Here is a 21,214-nt window from a genome sequence, read left to right as displayed (position 1 = left end):
AGATAAACAGCATGGCTGAATTTCCTCAATTTCTTCTATATCTTGACTGCTGACGGATGGAGGTGCTTGAGATGTGCTTTCCTTTTCCAACCCTCAACAGCTTTTTGAGCTTCACAAACTCTTCCTGCGGGGCAAGTTTCAGCTAACATTATATTTACCTATTGTTTTGACTGAGGCCAGTTAATTCCGACTAATTAAGACTAAATAATGCAGTAACATTTCACACTTACAGTTGTAGGTATCCTGTTGGTATCCTCAGGCCTTTAAACTTAATACTATTTTGTCTAAGCTGTATTTTGCCACCATGTGAGTATAGTGTCAAAAACGTATTAAGGGCTTTGAATAGAAAGGAGTAAAAATATGGTTTGATTTTGAGTTATTATGTCAATTTATGAATGAGACAGTTCATCATCCACACTCTTTTTTTCCTATACTCCAGAATAGAACAAGGTGTCAATAGCCTCATTTGGCTGTCTTAGAAGTAATAACAATAAAGTGAAATAAACCATACATTACACAGAGCTCCAGTTGTCCCTGGCAGTTCTAGTAGTAAATTTCATGCTGAGATAATTACACTGGTTTACACTCTGGCAGCCCACATACAGTACAGTTTCATTATCTTTGTGTTTTCCAAGTTGATCTAAAGATGGTGAGCAAAGTCAAAGCACGCCTGAGGACTAGAGACAATTAGTTAAAAGTTGTTAACTCAACAATGAGTGATGCCTCAATCCGAGTCAGGCTGTGTGATGAAAACTGGACTGTTGTGTAATGGCGTTTCCTTCACCGCCTCTGCTGCCTAATTGAAAATTTATTTATTCCTCTGAATTAGCAGCTGCTCTCAGCTTTCCCTCCCTCCCCATTAAGAAGATTGGCTGTGAGCGTTTAACTTTGTCTGTCCACTTAGGAGTGAAATGGCTTGAAAAAGAATAATCATCATTGCCATGGGTTTGTGTCGACTTGATTAAGTGGCAGAATGTCTTTGAAGTGCCAAAGTTTGATTTCTGCACATGTGCCGGCATTTCCCAAGAGGGGCTTTACTGGGGCAAAGGCAGGCCAAGATGTTGTATGATGTCAGTCCATTTCAACAGAGCAAATTTAGTTTATAATTGCCTCTCTCTGTTCTTCCCTCTCCACTGGTGATACTGATTCAAATGAGGTAAATGGTGAAGTTACAGACATCATAGTGTGACCTTGGGTGTCTTACAATTTAGGACATTTTTCATGATAAACATTTTCTCATGGAAGTATGTCCCTCTCCCCTCCTCCTCTTCCTCCTTTGCTTGCTACAGTTTACCAGGGCAAGCTAGCACGAGGTGTGGAGTGGAACAGATGTCATTATGCATGCCTCTGTAGATTAGCTAATCAAAGGCACCACCTGGGTGTGCTGATTACTATTAATCCACTATTGTAATTGAAAATTAGGGGTTGCACCGCAAAAGCATGCTGCCTCTTCATCTGCTCTAATAGATTTCTTACGGCTGCTTCCTGAAAGACTTGTCATTCATACTGGCAGCAGTAATACAGCATCAACCCCCAAGGTGCAAAGCTATGGAAATATTCCGTTATGACTGACATAATAGTGATGACGGCTATCTCTTATTACAGTGGTGCAATTTAATCTCTATGACCATTTCACAATTGGTACAGTAGTCTAAATGCAAGAAGCAGCAGTTACAGGCAGGCAGGTGCAGAGGTGGTCTAGTGTTAAATACTCTTTCCCGAGGACATACAGTGCTAGTGAGGTTGTTGTGGCAGATACAAAATGAAACATTTTTCATAAATAGCAGCACAACAATTCAGTGTTTCTAGACAGTGTCAGCATGTTATCAGTCCTTGCTAAATGGAGAGTAACATTTTTTGCTATCGGCATTTGATTTCAAATCTTCCTCAAAGGTGACATAAATGAGAGCTACTGACTGTGTTGTGGCTGGTCAGTTCCCAGTGCAGTTTTTATTTGGATTCACTTAATCTACTGTCTCAGGCTCCAACTTTTAGCAGGCAGAACCCGTCCATGAGTTGTCCACTAATGGGAAACTCTGCATTTGCTGAACCATGCCCTGCCACCGAGCCAGTCCTCATCCTGCTGCCAGCTCTTTGCTCCTTCTCCCCTGGATAATCCTGTTCAGAAATATTCTCAGGATAAAGCGGATTATTGCGCATTGTGGTATGAATTTCCTGAACAGTTGTATCTCACAGCTAATTAAATTTATCATTGTCTTTATCATTGGCATCCTCATTCTCTTCACTCTCACTGGGATGTGTGCTCTAATAAAGGGACGTCCTGTTTGAGTAATTAAGCCTAATGGATTCCCCTCACCTGGGGATTCTTAATCTGCTCATCCACCTGTGGGCATCTGTGTGTATGTGACCTCATACAGATGGTGTATCTGTGTTTATGCATTTGTTTTGTCTTTTTTTTAAATGTGTTATTGCACAAAAGAACACAGGGTAATAATCCCTTGCTCCTGTTAAAAGTGCACAAACACACACACACACCCACACTTATACAGACACACACACACACTCACTCACACATACACACACACACACACAGTATGTGTCTGTCAGAGTACAGTATGTGTCTGTCAGAGTACAGTACACTTTGTACCACCCTGCGTAGCAAATCCATACAAACGTTCATACACAAAAAAGGTATTTTTTGTGAATGACAACTTACCTCCACACTGCACAGACAGACAGTACCATTGTTATGTGTTTACTTTTACGTGGACACAAAAAATTCAAATGCCAACAAGGCATTTCTCTCATGTGACAAGGCAATAAGGTACTGTTGGTATAGTTATTTATTTCTCCCAGGGATGGACTTGAAACTTTGGTTACCAAAAATCTCCCTTCTCTTTTATGATCTTTTAAGCTGGTGTATAATAACTACCATTTTCCTCTCAGCAAGTTCTTAAGAAGAAACCCCTAGTCAACACCATAGTAAGTTCCCCAAGTACCTGCTGTAGGTCCCAAGATTGAAGCTAAAAAAAAATCACTGAAAGTAAACCAAGAACAAGTAGAGCTGGTGGTATCCACTTTAATAACTCGGGTGTGCAGCCGTCACTCTGTGCTGCCACACTGTTCCCCTCTCTTCTCCTTCAGTGCCGCCAGTGCCAAACTTGTTTTTCATAGCAGTCGACACATAAGAGCAGGGTTGTTTTGTTGCAGAGCAAGACACACTTCTCCATGCTAAGAGATGGCAAAGCTTTCAGCTGTCAAAAGAAACCTTGAGGAGTGTGCGAGGAGAGCACAAAAGAGGCGAGGAATGTTTGTCTCCGAATGCATCGCAGTGCACCTCCAACTTGTGCTGTGTAAGGGGGCGTTGAAGATGGACACAAGAGTACACCTACTACATATGGAGCTGTATTGAGTCTCCATCAGTGCATGCATAAACAAACATTTTTTTCCATCTTACCCTCCCTCTGCCTCTATTTTTCCTCTCCTCCTCCCTCCCACATTCTTGACCCTATAGCCATGTGTATTGTTCACTGCATTTTTAGTGTCATGTTTCCTTATTTCTCTGTGTTTTACAAAACGGCACATCTCCGTTTGGGTGTATCAGAAGAGCATCTGTGGCAAAATAACCCAGATAATTATCGTTGAGTGAGTCAGTGGGAGTGAGTCAGTGTGTTTGTGGTCAGGGTGACCATGTCCTCAAGCATTTATTGACTTTTCAATATGTCTCTGAAATGATATCTCTGTGGTTTTGTGCTTGCATGTGTAGTTTGTAGGAGAGGTGGTGTTTGGGGGTTGTGTTTTGGTTGATGCTGGTCCACTGAATCAGTTAAATTCTTATTAGGCTTACTCACAGATCTGGCTCGCCCCTGAGCCCCATTCTGTTGTCATGATTGAAACCACCCTGCGCTTTTTAAGGTTAACCTCTCAAGGGGATGACCTATCCTTTTGTTTGTTTGTGTGTGACTGCATGCCAGTATGAATGAGAAAATGAGCAAATTTCAGTGAGTCAGTGAGTCAGCTAAAACCATCACACATGGAACAAATCAGTTAACAAAATCACCCCCCCCCCCAATGGAAAGCTGTGAGCTATCTCTCTGACATCATACTAATAACAAAGACCTATGGATCAACAGGGAGAGGACTCTCTATTGCTCTCTTAAATCAGTTCGGACTGGATCAGTCCCTGAGCAACACAACGCCATAATTCACCCACTCAGGCTGGGTGTCGTTACTGCCATGCTCTCCGTGTGCACTGTTCATTCCTGACAGAAGGCCCCTTATATTTTCAAGATGCTAATAAAGCGGCTTGTGACATTTGGCTGTGGATCTAACAAATGTGTATGTTTTCCTTCCGGCATATACTCAGCCTCTTTCTGTACCACTGCAATGCAACCTATAGGGAGCAGTTTGAGTACACATTTGCAGAGTATGCATGTGCATTACCTCTATCTGACACTTACCTATAAACATATATACACAGATACACACATGATGTGATCCTTCCACACACACTGCAGTGTTTATAGATAGTGTGTTGGCTGACTCAGTTAAACCCCATTTCTAGCTGTCTCTTAACAGCAGCAAGCACACAGATGTTCGTTTTGATTCGCTCTAGTTCACCCACCCACCCCCATACGTGAGTCCATCCGCCATGTGGAAAAATTATTTATTAAACATAACTAACGTCTGCTATGTGCAACTGGAAGAATACAAATTTCAGTCATCAGAGAGAGCCTCGAAAACAGCATGAGGTAAATATTCAGTTGACATTCAGCAGTTGTAGGGAGGTTTTTTCCTCTGATTCTCTTCATATCTGCTCTCTGGCGTCTGGCTGCTAAAGCCTTTTCATCTGCTGTGAGTGACTGATGTGGCTGCCCTCTCTTCCCTTGGCATCTGCCCAGCTTATCCAGCAGCCCCTTGTGTGTGCCTTCAAAGAGATACAGATAAATCATGGACTAAATGTCACTATCCAGTGGCCGAGCAATGTCCATCGGCTACACCTACCCTTGCACTCAGTAACCCTTCCACCATAACTCTAACTATTTTCTGTACAGACAGACAGACAGACAGACAGACAGACAGACACACACACACACACACACACACCTCATCTCATCATCAGTAAGAGGGATGTTAGGTGGACATAGGGCTGACTCATTTCAGTGATAGGTGACTATCCTGTTCTGCAGCCATGGACTCCAGCACATGATGGATGGATGGATGTAATGTAGAATTGTGGTTTCTCTTCATGCACACCATCTCTACCTGACCTCCTGGAGATGGACAACAGGGATCCGGTTGTGTATGTGTGTGAGAAATAGTGGATACACTATTCCCTGGACCTGGAATTGCTTTTTTAGCCGCAGCCACTGGTGACAGCAGGGAGTAAAGTGAAGGACCAGGGAAGCACCTCAGCAGTGAGGTGTTTTCGGTGATGTAATATTACAGTACCTGCAGAGGTTATACTAATTACGGTATATTGAGTTTGCTCCTCTGTGTAAAACACATTTAAAATTTGTTTCCCTTTGATTTGTTTTCATTAAAATGTCCTCTTAGGCAAATATTATTTTCTTGACAAAACAGTCTCAACACATGGTCCATTTTGAAGCTGGAATTGTAGATGCGAATTTCTATAATATATCTGAGCACTTTAATGACTTCTCATCCATGTTGGCTGAAAAGTTAAGATTGAAAGTTCAAAGTTTGCCCAGGAAGAGTAAATTCAGGATTCAAGCTTTCAATCTAGACTTCTAAGCCAACATGGAGGGGAAGTCCATAATGCTGTGGTGGACTTTACCATTACGCTAGGTAGGCTAATGCCTGAATCTCCATTGCATGAGCCTCGAGGTACCACACAATTCAACACTACGTCAAACATTGAAGCAGAGTAATCGCAGTGGGCATTTCAAAGGAAAAAACAAGAGAGGAAGTAAAACATTAATTGTAAAACTTTTAATTTTATGTTGTTCCCCCTGAAACCACTGCAGGGCTGGACTTACTAATATTTTCCTTTCGCATTGACTCATTTATATGATGATGCCACTGCCCCCTTTCCCCCTGACCCTCCTGAAAAGAGCATCAAAGATGATGATGATAACACAGGTTAGGAAAACTGAATTCAAAAGAGAGGGAGAGAGAGAAAGAGAGAAGGTGCAGCAACATGATGGTTACTTTATTTAAGTAAACGTAGCAATACTACAATAGCTATAGAATGCTTCCTTCATTCAATGTTTTACTTTTTACTCCAGTACAGGGGAATTATCAACAAAATGTTCTAAAACTGAAAGTACTAATTAGGCAGAATGGCTCCTTTCATAGTGATACTTTTGTATTATTATGACAGATGCATTGACATTTCTGCAGCATTTTAATATTGTAGCTGGATGAGGTGGGGCTAATTTCAACTACTTAATGTACTGCTGGGTATTTAAATCTACAATAATGCATCATATTTTATCAGCTGATCATATGTTGTGTATCTACAATCTTTATCTGCAAATGTAGTAAATACAAAGTAGCGTAAAATTCAAGTACTCAAGTTAAGTACAAGTGTCCACAATTGTACTAGAGTAAAGTACCTTAGTAAATGCACTTATTGTAATTACTTTTCACTGGCTGGTCCAGTGAGCAGTCCATGTTAGAAGGAAAAAACAGGTAAATTATTGCATACATGACAACCAGCAACCTCCTTAATACCAATGGAGGACAGTAACATTTATTCAAGTATTGTCCTTAACAATTTTGAGGTACTTGTATTTTATTTGCTTACTCAATCTGACCAATGGTCCACCACCTTAATACTATTTAAGTCAGAACTATATAAGTCAGAGAAATGCAAGTAAATGTTTGCATTAAAATAAATTATTGATTATGTATAATAATTGTTTCAGCAGTAATGCATGCAAATATTGCCCTGGTGTGTGCCCGTGTCAGCAGGATGCCATTTGAAGATGTGTGTGGGATCAAGGCAGCATCACCATCACATAAAATCTTCGACCTCTGATACCTAACAGTGTCACCTGGGTGTGCGTGCTTTTTTTGGGTAAAAGTCTTAGCAGTGTTTTGTGTGTGTGTGTGTGTGTGTGTGTGTGTGTGTGTGTGTGTGTGAGAGAGAGAGAGCGTGAGAGAGAAGGAGGAAAAGAACAAGATAGAGACTTTGTGTCCCCTGGGGTTCTCTGATGCATCGGGTGGCACATTGTCAGTGACAGCCCAAGTTATTGAGGCTAAGAGCGCATCACTTTACTTGCTCTGCAGAACCGTAATCCACAGAGCTGCAGAAGCTGCTGCTGCTGCTGCTTCATCTATCTCCATATGGTTCCTCTCGCTCAGATCCTTCAATAGTACACTGATTGATCTCTCCCCCATGTTGCTTCTTTCATTTTCTCTGATCCACTGATGACAATGAAGCCCTTTTTCTCCCTGTCCATACGATGGGATGTAAAGATCACTCTATCGTGGAGATGAGGCAAAAAAGATTGTTCCACTCTTTGATCTCTCTTTCTCAGTCAGTCTCTCTGGAAGCTATCGTGTGTGTGTGTGTGTGTGTGTGTGTGTGTGTGTGTGAGTGTGCGTGCACGTGTATGCTCACGTGCAGTGTGAGTGGGTATTTTTGTTTGTCGGCGGGTTTGCGTGTGTGTGTGTGTAGAACAGGTGTACAGTATGTATGTGTCTCTGGTAAAGATAGACAGACGGAAGTTTTAGACCACAGCGACGGCAAACAGCAGCAGGCTTTTGATGATGCACAGTGCAGAAGGGCGCTTCTTCTTCTCTGCGTCACATCCAAACAGCCTTCACACAACAGATCAGCCAAATGAACAATGGGGCAAAGAAGAAATGTGCTTGGAGGTGGATGTGCATGGCACACACACATACACATACACACATCCTCTCATCCTCTCTCCCATCCTTTCTCTTTCTCTCTTCTTCCTATCGGTCTGCCTGGTAGTAATTCTGGAAATGCATGCTTGAGCAATGCCCTCGGCGATAGTGTACAACAGAGGTCTCCATGGCTTGTTTGAGTCTGTCTTGCTGTATTGACCTGGTTTTTCTTTCTGTTGTTTGTTAGTTTCTTCTTTTGCAGTGCCTCCCTGAATGGCAGCCCCTACATTGTAGGAGACAGGCCTTTGGCCAGTGCACTAGTCTCAGTGTACGGTTCTGTATTGAACTGTACACTGTCCGCAGGGGCAAAATTGAGGTGGTCAGTACATGATTAAACTGAATCAGTGGTGTCACTGACAGAATCTGTCTCATTGGCAAATGAAACCGCCATTGTCAGCTCAGCCATGATGTACATTATTTCCTGGTTAATAGTTTACCAAAAGACCACAAAATGCACAGAAACAATCATGATGCATTACCTCAGAAAATTGAGCTAATAAGCTTATAAGCAGCTGATATAGGGCTAGTTTTGTACTGACGTGAACAAAACAGTTCAGACTAGAAACAAACTGAAATTACTTAGAATCCAAGACTAAACTAAAGACACTCATAATGTCATGGTGTTCTGAAAGATGATGAAATCACTTACTGATGTGCATGTGATGTAATCTGTTAATGTAACATGACTAAGCGTCTACAGCCATGCTGGCGGCTCTGAGGCTGAACTAAGGCACAGCAGTGCTATGAGCTAAATGCTGAAGTCTAACATGCTGATGTTTAGCAGGTATGCTATTTACCATCCAGTCGCCATCTAAGTTTAGTGTGTTAGCATACTAACATTTGCTAATTAGCACTAAACACAAAGTACAGGTAAGGCTGATGAGGAATGTCATTAGTTTTGCAGGAATTTGGTCATAAACTTAACTATTAAGCAAATAAAACTTTGACCCAATGCTGGCACTATATGAAAAGTTAAGGGATCACCAAAGTAATTTCAATTCATCCTGTGAGGGGCTTTAATGTCTGAAACATATCTATCCAAAAGTTATTGAGACATTAGACTCAAAATCATAAATATCAATGGTGGGGCTAGATGAAAAGTTAGAGGATCAACAAAGTCCGTAGGATACCTCGACTGGGAGACATGGATGTCTGTACAAAATCTGCCACTTCATTCAGATATTTCACTGGATAAGTTAAAAATCTGATCTGCTTGTGGTGCTAGATGAAAAATCAGGGGACCACCAGTCCATAGGATTCATCCTCTGAGGACCATGAATTCCATGGCATTCCATGGCAATCCATTATATAGTTTTCTTTAGACATTTCACAAAAAAATAACTCAAATGTGAACCTCTTGGTGGTGCTGGAGGAAAAGTCAATGGATTACCAAAGGATCCATTAGGATTCCTCCTCTAGGGACCATGAATGTCTGTACAAACGTTTGTGCCAATCCTTCTAATAGCTGTTGAGATATTTCAGTCTGGACCAAAGTGGTGGACCGACCATCAGACCAACAGACAGACAGAGCAACATTGCCATCATAATTAAACAAACTACATAGTCGGTGATTACGAGACTAGATCATTCAGACCAGCATAGTTATTCCTAATCTCCCCCTCTAACATGTCAAAAGTCAACTGTGGAAGGTCCTAAATTTTTTAGTATGGAAGACACCAGTGTGTGGCAAACCCCTAACCACTGTAGTGGTGGTGAGAGTGTCCACTGAGCTGTACTGAACCTCAAAGATAGCAGTGCTCAGGGAAGCAGCAGTGGACATGGATACTGGGCGAAGGAGAGGTTAATGTCATGATCTGTCAGTCTGCTCCACATCACAGGAAGCGGACAGGAGAGGGGAGAAGGCCCTGCCCACTCAGGATGACCGCGGGGTGGCTGTGACTGTTATTTCACCTCTCTGCCCCAGCTAAGAATCCAAAAGGGACAGCCAAGACAAGAGAGGCTCGACCTTAGCTTTATTTCATCTTTTTGTCTTCCTCTAAGCCACAATGGGATTAGAAAAGACAATTTCAAGGTCACTTCTCACTGGAAATATAAAGCTTGATGCTTTTGTCACATGCTGCACAGAGACTAGGGAGGACAGAGTACCTTAGTCCAGATTAATGTGAACTCACCTCTTTTGGCAATAATCCATTATACTCATCTACGCACACTTGTTGCTCTGAAGTTGTAAGATTGTAGACACACATATTTCATGTATCAACAGAATAGGTGTGTACTATTAAATGAGCCAAGAAAGCACAGAGCCAGTTTTATCTCAAACATGTAACTAATGGATATTTAGTACAGTCAGCCAACAATAGCAGGCAAGCCATCCGGAGCCAAGAATATATTTCTGAATGCTGAGTGCTTTGGGACACCATCTGTGTCTATTGCCAAGTGCGCTGATGATTATCACATTGACTATAATAAGCCGGCAACATTAAGCCTGCACGCAATGTGTAGCAAGACCATTCCTTTCAATTATCTGCTTAAAGAGTTGATTGTGCTATTCTGCCAAGGGTGCAGGGATAAGGGCTATTGTCCTTGTGGCACAGCAAGCTCACAATAGTATCATAAAGTCACTTTTCCTCCAGCACTTTATCCCCTTCTATATTGTGTTATCGATAGAAGTTTGATACTCATGGCTTATGAATTCTGCTATCAAACATGTTGAAAACTTTTGAATTAAATTTGACATGGGCAAAGTTTTTTTCTGTATATCAATTTATCAAAGATACAATTGGAAAAGTGGATGTTGTAATTGGAGGTTTTCAACCTGGTCATTAGACATTTTATATCAAAAACACCCAGCTTGTGCAGACTGACCTTACTGTATGTTGCGATACAATCCCACTAATTGGATTTTATGAGGTATGTATCTAACCTGAGAGGAGAAAAGGGTGATTGGGGACATTGATTTCCTTCATGTAACATTTTTCATCCCAAAGCTTACCTCCATCTACAATTAATCTCTTGGGCTCTGCAGCCACTAATTGACTTCACACTGACTCCTTTTTGCCAGCCAATTACAGCTCTCAGCTTGAAAAAGCTTGTTTCAGATGGGAAAACACTCCACACCTCTCCCATTTCCAGGGAAAGTGTTTGAGGGAAGTGGTAGTAGTTCTACCACTATCTCTTTCAGTGAACATGAGCATGGGTTTGGGGAATGAGACCATTGGCGGTGGAACCCAAAGTGTCTCTCTGTGTGTTTGCTGCTCTTTGGAGAGAAAACAAGATATGCCAGAATTGTTAATCTCTTTTGTCTCTCTGCCATTTTAAGGAGAAAATGAATAAACTGGGTGTCCCGTAGATGCCAGTAAAGTGTTGATTATCTCTCTGCCTGTCACGCAGAATGAGGCAGGACATTCAGTTACCCTGAGTTGCCAAATGAACCTAACAAGGTGGTAATTAGCAGATGGCAGGGGTTTTCTCGCTGTTTCCAGAGCTGCACTACTGTCAGAGAATTGCCTCATTAGACGCTCACTGACACCCCTGCTGGTGACATCTCTGCATTGCTTCCGCTCTCATTTAGGAAAAGCACCGTGGCTATGCAAGCCCATTGTAATTTAACTTCCCCAGTTCACTGGGTGCCCGGGTAAATATCTTCATAGTCAGTTGCTTTGGCCCTGGTGAAGTGAGGGCATGCTGTTGTGCCAAGAAATGAGAAGGGATTTAGCAGAAGACTTGTCTTTTTGCTTTTGGCAGAATGGTTCTTGTGCCAAATTCATGCAACACTAAGACTGATAGTTAGTACTCAGTATCTAGTGTGGAAGCTTATTTGCCAAAAGGTTGCTATATTTCAATATTTGTCTCTTTGCCAAGAAGTTTACTAATTTTTGTTTTCTAGCTCATGAGCATCATTTTTAGCTAGCAGCATAGCTCTATAGATGGCAATGGTCAGTCAGTGCACCACTTTGTTCCAGACTGAAATATCTCAACAACTTTTGAATGGATCAAATTTAGTACAGACCTTCATGGTCCCCAGAAGATAAAGCCTACTGACTTTGATGATCCCCTGACCTTTCCTTTAGCACCACCATGAGGTCAAAATATTGTCATTCCCATCAGCCTCAGCTGTGCTTTGTGTTTAGTGCTAATTATCAAATGTAAGCATGCTAACATGCTAAGCTAAGATGGTGAACATGGTACGTTATATCTGCCAAACATCAGCATGCTAGCATTGTCGTTGTGAGCATTGACGTTAGCACTTAGCTTTGCCCAAGTACTTTGACTGTGTGCCTTACAGCAAAAAAGTTGATTAAAAAATTATGCTCCGTGCTGCTAAACCTGTTTTTATAATAGTAGAAGGACTGAAGCTCTTGTCCGGTCTTGGCTGAAAAACAACTTGTCTCCCAAAGAAAGACTTTTTGCAAAGCACATCAGTAGTTTTGACATCAGTTACAGAAAATGACAGATGGTGAGGTGAGCTCGGAGTAGCAGTTTCCCATGGCAGATACCAAAATCTAAGTGTCCTAGGGGACTGGATGATGGGCAGCAGCATGTGCTATGTTTTCATTTTTGTGGATATGTGTCTGATAGAGAGAGAGAGAGAGAGAGAGAGAGAGAGAGAGAGAGAGAGAGAAAGAAAGTGGGGGTTTTGTTAGTACATCCATACAGTGTGTTTTCACGCTTTACTTAAATCCATACTTATAGCAGATCTTTTATTATTGAAGTAAGGCTTTTCCTCTCGTCCTCCCCCCTCCTTTTACACATATGTGTACATACTGAAAACTAATAGCAAATTTAGACAGAGCCAGAGCAAGGGCTTGGTTTTCATTTGCCTTTATCCAGTCTGATCTAAGAGGCAGAAGACAGGCAGAGAGTGGCTGTGGTGGAGGCAGCGACAGGTAGATGCACATATCACTTGAAAGCAATGGCTTGTGATATGAGAGACAACAAAAGGTTAAGTGGCTAGCAGTGGAATAAAGAGTAAGGGGAGATGCAAGGAGGGCTGTTAGCTATTCAGAAAGTGATCTCAAACATAGGTGTGAGGAGCCCTGTGGGGATCTGCCAGGGCTGATGAAGAGAGGTAAAGACGCACAGTCAGAGATGGGGCGATAGAATAACACTGAAAGGGCAGGAGGAGAGAGGCGGGGTGAGTTTCCACGTGTGTTCCCATGCATCATCATTACTCCTCTCTGCAAACATCCCTCTCTCCCTCCACCCTGCCCTCCTTCGCTCCCTCTGTTTTTAATGATTCGCCAACCTTGAACTGCTGCCCCCCTTTTCCCCACCAAACCCCCCCCACACTCCCCCTGTATGAGAGAGTGTCTAATAGCCAGATGACAAGGCACAAAGGCTTCCATTGTGTCTCACATGCCTCATACTACCAGCCTGGCAGGCCAGTGATGCGCTGCCTTGTAACCTAGCGGGAAGCTGAGAGTTGCCGCTCCCTCCCTTTCTCCCTTTCTCTCTTTCTCTCTCCGTCTCTGGAGATATGATGTAGCACGCTAACGCAACCTGACAGGCCAGCCACAAAGACTACCCTGTTAGAGGCACTTTAGTGGGAGTTTGCTTTGGGCAGGGGAGGTGATTTGCATGTGTGTGTGTGTTTTTGTATGAGAGAGAGAAAGAGAGAGATTGATTTTGTTGACCCAGTGGGGGATCTACCCTTAGTTGCAGGAATCCTGTGGTAACAATTAGCTCCGTCCATTGTCCATACTGAAACCAGCTGATCTTTCAAGGCAGTGTGTGAAAATGGATCCAGGATGGCATTCCCAAGAGTGATGAAAGCCCTGGTGAAGGCAGAATCACTCCCATCCCCTTTAACATGGGAACAGGCCTGACCGGGTAGGGGAGGGAATGGGATGTATATTGTTTGTGTGTGTTTTGGGGTTTTTCATGTCTCATAGCTTCTGGGAACATGGACCGCAGGCTTGTGGCTTTCCAGTTGCAATGCGTAGCAGCTTTTGTTTCCTTGACCTAAATTCCTCACATTCATTGTGCCAGTAAAAAGTCTATAGAGTTACATAATGAAGAGCCATGTTTCTCTTGGCCCTGTCCCTCACTTGTACCTCTGGCATGCTGCAATTACTGGACTTTTTCAACTTAAGTAAAGCAGCAGGCACACTCGAAAGCCTCAGAATTCCAAAATCACTTGAATTATTAGCTCATGTGTGCCTGCAGAGCATAAGTATTGAGTTGTGTTGAACACCCAGTAAGCAAGAAACTCATAACGCTCTATTTTCAACATCACTTTTTGGCAGATGTTAAGGGGGTAGTATGGACCCCCTCAACCAGGCAACATAATGCTGCTGATCTGCAGTTCCAGTGTTATTATTTATATATATATATATATATATATATATATATATATATATATATATATATATATATATATATATATATATATATATATATATATTATTATTATTATTTATTTTATTTTTATTTTTATTTTTTTTTTCATTTGGAAGATGATAGCTTTTTATTTGCAAGCAGCCAAGTCTATCCTTCAATACTTCCTGCTGAAAATGGGTATCAAAAAATACTGTTCAAGTTTCAGAACAGAACTCTTGTAGTGTGGGATGTATAGGATGCTCCTCACTTTAAAGTTTTTATTACTTTCACTGTTGGAATATTTCTCTTTTTTATTCAGTTTCTTTCTGCCAAATTCTACTAGTTTGAGCCCTGCCACTTGTTTGAAAGAGGGAATCTGTTGCACGTGAGTGTGTATATATTGGTGAATAGATTCAAATGGAGTTGAAAAATGTTTCATATTGAAATCAAAGCAAGTCTACAATGACATGAGTGTGCGGTTGATTAGTGAAGTGTCTGTCACACTATGATAAAATATTCATCAGCAGATTAGCCAACGGCAATATTAGTCTCACAATGGGAAAAATCATGTATTGACAATCTCTGTAGGTGTCTTGCTGGGAGTAGTGTATTATCTTACTGACTGATGTTCCTCACAGTAGCTTAAAGCAGATCTCATTTGGAGTCTGAATGACATTACTCACAGACCGGCTTCTGCTTGATTTGTCAACATTTTCTGATCTGGAGAAGATCTGCAGGATCTTAACACTTGCGTCAGAGAATCTGGCAGACATTGACAGCAAACATTACCACATTCTGGCCTTGTAGAGCTGTGCAAAAGAGAAAAAGCAGCTGCAGACAGTTGTGGAGGAGGTATTCAGATCCTTTATTTAAGTAGAAGTTCTAATACCACACTGTAAAAATACTCTCTTACAAGTAAAAGTCCTGCATTGAAAGCTAGGGTAGATAATGTTGGAGAAACTAGCAAGAGGCAGCTAGATTTTTAAAGTATTCAACCAAAAAAATCCCACGCCTTCCCTTCAGGCCTCCCTCCAAAGCCACTCCCCCAAAACACATTTTCATGCGCAATGAGTGTACAGGCAGAGTGCGCGCAGGTAGGCAGGTAGGCCAGCCAATCATTTCAGTGGGTTTATTACAGGCCTGCAACAGCTACAGATACCAGATTTTTTGCATTTTTCCCCCCAGAGTATTTGATTTATTGATTGCTGTCGGGACGTAAAGAGAATTTCAACAATTTTCTTGATTATTTTGTCCATTAATTGATTGATTATTTGGTTTGTAAAAGGCCCAACCTCCAAAATTACTAAAAATAAATTTAAATAATTAAAAACAAAAGCAGCAAATCCTCTTATTATAGAAGCTTGAAACATGAAATGTTTTTGCCTAAAAAATGGTTTAAATGATATAAATAAATATCTAAATAGTTGCCCATTAATTTCCTATCAGTCGACTAATTGATGAATCGACTAATCGTTTCAGCTGTACTTGTATAAACTGTTGAGTAGTTTTATTTATAACAAAACATCATATTTTAGAAGCTCTTCATATGTTTTGTGCAAAAATCTTTGTAAAGTAACTAAAGCTGTCAGATAAATGTAGTGGAGTAAAAAGTAGAATGTTTCCCTCTGAGATGTAGTGGAGTAGAAGTATGAAGTAGCAAAGTAGAAGGACCTCAAATTTGTACTGAAGTACAGTACTTAAGTAAATGTAAACTTAGTTACTTTCCACCACTGGGTGTAGAACATTAAACTAGATTTTGATCAGGCACATTGCAGGTGTTGTTGCAGCTGTGATAACTGTCAGAACAACTGCAACGTGATGTTTTATGTAGATAGTGGACCCTAGTGCTCACTACCTCAGTCGTCTGTATAAGGTTGTGTACTCCCTGCTAGGCAGCTTTGAGGAGAAAGTGTTTATACAGTGTAACTGAATCCATATTCAAAGCACATCCTGCGTGTCCCTTCCCGAGGAAGGAGCTCCTGCCCCACAGCTAGCGTCCATACAGAGGAAGAGCGCGACTATAACAAACACAAGGGAATTCTCTCTCCATTTCCTCTCTCTGACACTCTGTCACTCAGAGGAGAATGGTAAATTTTCCTCATCTTGAAGATAACTGTGCAGCCCCTACACTTCCTCTGACTTTGCTTGAAATGCTGTCATTCCCGAGAAGCAACAGGCCTAATGTGTAGCTGCTTTTTGAAATGCATGCATCTGGATTTTACTGAAAGAGCCCAATTAATGTTTCATCACATATGACAGCTTCAATATGCCATCTTTGCCACTTAGCACCTAGCCTTCTCAGGTACAAGTAATCGCTGTCTGGACAAGAACCCTTTTTGATTTAGGCCTCGTAGCATGTGTTGTTGTCCGTCGGAGGAGCGTGGTCTAGCTTGCTATGAATTTAAATTTAAGAACGTCTTTTTAATTGTCTCAAAATCAAATCATCAGAGTGAATGTTTTATAAATGAGCGCCGTGTAGATGCCCTCCTATGTGATTTAATTGTTGGACTGACCCAGATTTCTTTTTCCTTTCCTCTAGGTAAGGTGTTGAATACTGATTTGCGTCACTACCTCAGCCTGCAGTTTCAGAAGGGCTCCCTGGACCATAAGCTCCAGCAGGTGATCAGGGACAACCTGTACTTACGCACCATTCCCTGTGAGTATCTTCCACAGCCTTGGGCACCTCAGTCTCCTCTCTCTCTCTCTCTCTCTGTCTGGGCTCTGCCTGTTGCCCTTTGACCCTTCCAGATGGAGCCTGGTCTGTTCTCATCTGTAACACTACCTGCACCATCCTAGTTATTTTCTTGCCTGCATTTCCTATATCTTTTTAAAAGTAGTAAAAGCACCCAGTCTTAGGCTTAATGTAACTCTGATGTCCTAGGAAAACCTGAGTAGAAAATGATATGGAAAGCTAATATTACCTACCATGAGTGAAATACGCTTTAAGACATCAGGACTGGTACAAAAGAATCTGTATTGGATTCGAAGGGAGTGACACACTTTCTCGGTTTTTATGTTTAATTTATCGAAAACAAGTTTTGAGACTGAATATATGAAGTATGAAATTGAGAGAGACTTTTATTTTCATACCTTGGTTACTTTACAATTAAAGATGTGAAAGAGTACTGCTAACTTTTTTCTCCCTTCTCTCTTTACTTTCTTTTTTTTTTCCCCGTCCGCTCCACTGCTTCTTTCAAAATAGAGGAATAAATAACCGGGACAGAACGTTTTTGTTTTTATACCCGAGTGATTTTAAAATGGACAACAAGGCCAACAGGCGTAAATGAAAGAGCAGCTGCAATTCTCTGGGCTGCACAGCTGAGTTAAAAAAAAATGTTTTTGCCATTTATTACTGCTTCAGACATCGTTTATTATCTGTCTCAGTTAGCATTTCGAAAGCTCTCATTTCTGACATTTTGCATGGAGGGGAAGTCATTTTAAAGGCATATTTTAAAGTAGCATTTAATGTACAGTAAAGCAGTAATGATTAATTGAAGATAATAAAATTGTTATACTTTGCTGAATGAATCTGCCCACAGATTTGCTGTAGAAATGTATAAAACACTACATGAGGCCTCAGTGCTGCTCAGTGCTTTTTTAATTACAGTATATAGAGTTAAAAGCAGTAATATGTCAATCTCTTACATCTCAATTGTTGTGCTCATCCTAAAGACTATTACATTTGTTTAAGCACTGATGATGTTATAGCCTAGTTTCACCCAATTCTGAACATTTGAGTTTACTTTAGAGAGTCAACACTGAAAATATAAAACTTGTGCCATGCATATCCCACGCGAGACATTGCAGTCTGGCTTCAGTAGCTCAGCATATGTCCCGTGTCCACTCTGCTCATGCCAGCCTGTGCCAGTGGTTTATCACAGCGCACTGAGCCACAGTGACCATGCGAGGAGCCTAAATAGCCACTACAGCATGATGCCTGTGCTCATTACAGCAGCCCAAATGGCATCTCAGAGTGAAAGAAGCATGACTTCCTTCTTCTTCTACACACAGTGAGGCTTCATTAAGTGTCACACTTGCCTCCCACAAAAGATGACAGGAGCTCAAGACAGTGCCAGGGGTCCAGGGCACCACGAAATCCTTGAAGCTTGGCTAAATCCCGACCCCCCCCAACTCCACCGCCAACTACCTCTCTTTTTCTATGAATCCCTGGGCATTAATATATCTGCCACGGCAATCAACTCCACGATTCTCATTGCCAGATGAAAAAAACAAGAAAGTATTCTGGAAAAAGGGCCCCAGGTTTTCAATCCGTGCAGGGTTTTTTTTGATGAGAAGATTGAAGAGTGCTCCTTTTAAGTTTATAAGGCACTGAGACAAAAGACAGAATATGGCTTTGCATTGATTTAGCTCAGCATGGACTCTTTATCCTACTACAGAAAAATAAAAAGTTAAAAGTAAATCTTGCCTACAAAATCAAATTAAGTTTTTCCTTATGTATTTCATATAAAGAATGCATTTATCCGCAGTGGCCTATAAATTATAAATGCAGGCCACTAAGCCTCAAGAAACGCATGGAGGCGTTACAAGGTCAAACGCAGCAAGTGCTAGTCACTTGAGCCTGATTTCTTTTTCCTTTTTCTCATTGCCTCAAACCTCACGCTCCTTTTCGTTTAATCACATAATCTTAATAGTTTTATGGCAGCGCTTCATACTAGACATAAAGTGCATTGTGATATAATCTCTCCATTTTGCAGATGAAATTGTAAATTGTAATTTTGTAATTTTTCTGAATGAGTATCATTCTTGATTATTAATCAGTATTAATTTTTACCTTGAATAAGATCATGTAGCAATGCACCATTCACTATAGGATGCAGGATTTTGTATGTGGCTCTGATGGAGGCATATCAGAAAGTTATAGGCAGTACTTGTTTTCATACCATCTAATAAGTCCAGAGTTTCATTACATAGGCTTATTATTGTGTAATAAGCTCATGATTCAAAATTACATTATTAATACAATATATGTTATATAGTTGGGTGAGAAGCTATGTTTATATATTAGCTTCTAGACAACAAAGCAAAAATCAGTTAGTTTAAGAATTGTTTATGACGAATGCAAATAATGTTCATCATTGTACTGATAAAAATTTCACCATAGAAACATCAAGCTCCTGCTGCAACACAAAGTAAGCTAGTTGAGCTAGTTGTAAGCTAGCTAACGCTGTAGGTGTCTTTGCTCCAAAAATCATCTTTTTAATCTGATATCTGCAGTGAATGTTGTCGTGTCAGGCCACACGACCTCCTCATAAATGTAGGCGTGTTGTTGTTGTTCCCAACTTTGAGAAATTTATAGTAGGCTGTGTGAATCCATCAGGACCGAGACTTTGGACTTGTGTTTACTGTAGCCGGTGATAGTGACAAAAAGTGGGCATAATTGCATAAGCATATTGTTGCTTTCCTTCAAGTTAGTATTATGATTTCTTCTGTATTCATCAGACATTACAGCCAACATCCAACAGTACCTCTTGTTCTTCTAGAAATTTGAAGTTGGCACTGTCTGATCTGGTATCTGTCAGTATAATTTCACAATATTTTTTTCTTCTTTGTTTCTTTTTCATTTTGAATTGTTCAGCTACAATTAGCACCTGGGAGCCTTGTTGGTAAACATTTGTCACTTGGCTTCTGGTGCCCCACTGAGTGGGTGTTCAACCTGCTAAGGGGGAGACACACAAAATAGAGTTTACACATAACACTGGAGAGCTAGATTTTGTTGTTAAGCCATGTTAACCCCTGTAGACCAAGTAACTACACATACTTTTTTGTTTTTCATTTGCTTTAGTTGCACACTTTTGTCCTGTATTGTTTTCATGCAGTTGTTTCATCTCTTCAAAGAGAGGCTTGTGAGGAACCACACACAAGATGGAAGTTAAAACAGTGTGCTCTTTTCCAGTGAGGCAGCAAAGTTCCTCTTGTCTTTTCCTCAAAAGCTCCTTATCCCAGCGCTCCTCCTCAGATAACATAGATTAGAACTTAGATTTCTTGATGTCTTCGCAGTCTCTCTTCACTGTCTATCCACAGCTGGGGTATAATCATACTCTTCCCTCACAGCTGTAGGCAGACTGAAGAGATGCTTTGCTTTGTGAATTCGCCCATCTAGAACACATCAGTGCAGACAACATCCAGAGCCTTTGTTTCCCCCTTTTCCTTTTTTAAGCTGCACCCCTCTTGTCTTTTAAAATTCCATCACCTTTTGAAGTCAAGTTTTACAGCAACACTTGTGACATCAAATGATAAAATTACAATTATAAAGGCTTGTGTTATGACAATTTAAACAGTAAGGGTGGTAAATTGGTAAATTGTATCCAACGTATTTGAGAATCTTCAGGAAGGTAGCTGGATAAACAATGAAAAGCTTAATAATCACATTTCCCTGTTCCTTCATCCAAAAACAAGCTCATATTTTCTCCTTTTGTGTCTTTGCTGGTGTCCTCTGATTGCTCTTTGACATAAAAGATTGCCTTTGCAACAGACTAAGCTGTTTCAGATGTGATGGCTCATGCTGCAGTCAGGATGGATGTTGACACAGAAAGAAAATGAAGAATGGGGATAGGTTCCTATTAAACTCTGAGTTAAAATCCCTTGTGCCTGCAGCGCAGCCAGATAGCAGAGCAGTTCAGCTGAGGCACTGTAAAAGCCCTGATTACATCTAAGATGACGGTAAGCCAAGTCGGCATGTTAGGGAGCGTAACATCATTTTCAGTGTCTCACAGATGAGAGCATCAACAAGGCAAAACATGACACTTCCTTTAACCAGTTGCAGCAGTTAGGATAGATTATGATTTAATGAACTGGAATGCAGTGCAGAGCTTCACTTTTGGATTGGCAGTGTGTTTAGGTGAAAAACTGAAGTAAATATTCTTATCGCTCATATTGCAACTGCTTCAAGATCGTTTCAGACATAAAGCAACTGACCTTGGCCATCCCCACCGACGTGAAGGAGACAATACGCTGTAAAACATGTCACTGATTTTTATTCCCATTACCTTGGAGAGTTTAGACTTTTTAGAAACCTTTCCCAATGTTGGAAACAGGTGGTAAGGCTGTAATCTTTAATAAAGGTATGCCCCCAGAT

The 21,214-nt window shown here is 41.0% G+C and overlaps 1 protein-coding gene across 3 annotated transcripts in view; it reads left to right on the top strand.

Annotated features, from left to right (window-relative positions):
- magi3a (membrane associated guanylate kinase, WW and PDZ domain containing 3a) overlaps positions 1–21,214 on the top strand; it is a 113,807-nt gene that overhangs the window by 55,290 nt on the left and 37,303 nt on the right. For all 3 annotated transcript variants that reach the window (XM_044212747.1, XM_044212746.1, XM_044212748.1), the window contains one exon: positions 16,658–16,774. In XM_044212747.1, the coding sequence (XP_044068682.1) occupies positions 16,658–16,774 (117 nt within the window). The remainder of the gene's footprint in view (positions 1–16,657; positions 16,775–21,214) is intronic.

This window comes from Siniperca chuatsi, linkage group LG10 (genome assembly GCF_020085105.1).
Source record: "Siniperca chuatsi isolate FFG_IHB_CAS linkage group LG10, ASM2008510v1, whole genome shotgun sequence".
In the NCBI taxonomy this organism is placed as follows: Eukaryota; Metazoa; Chordata; class Actinopteri; order Centrarchiformes; family Sinipercidae; genus Siniperca; species Siniperca chuatsi.
The sequence above is the reverse complement of the archived record's forward strand: the minus strand, read 5'-3'. Positions and strand labels throughout refer to the sequence as shown.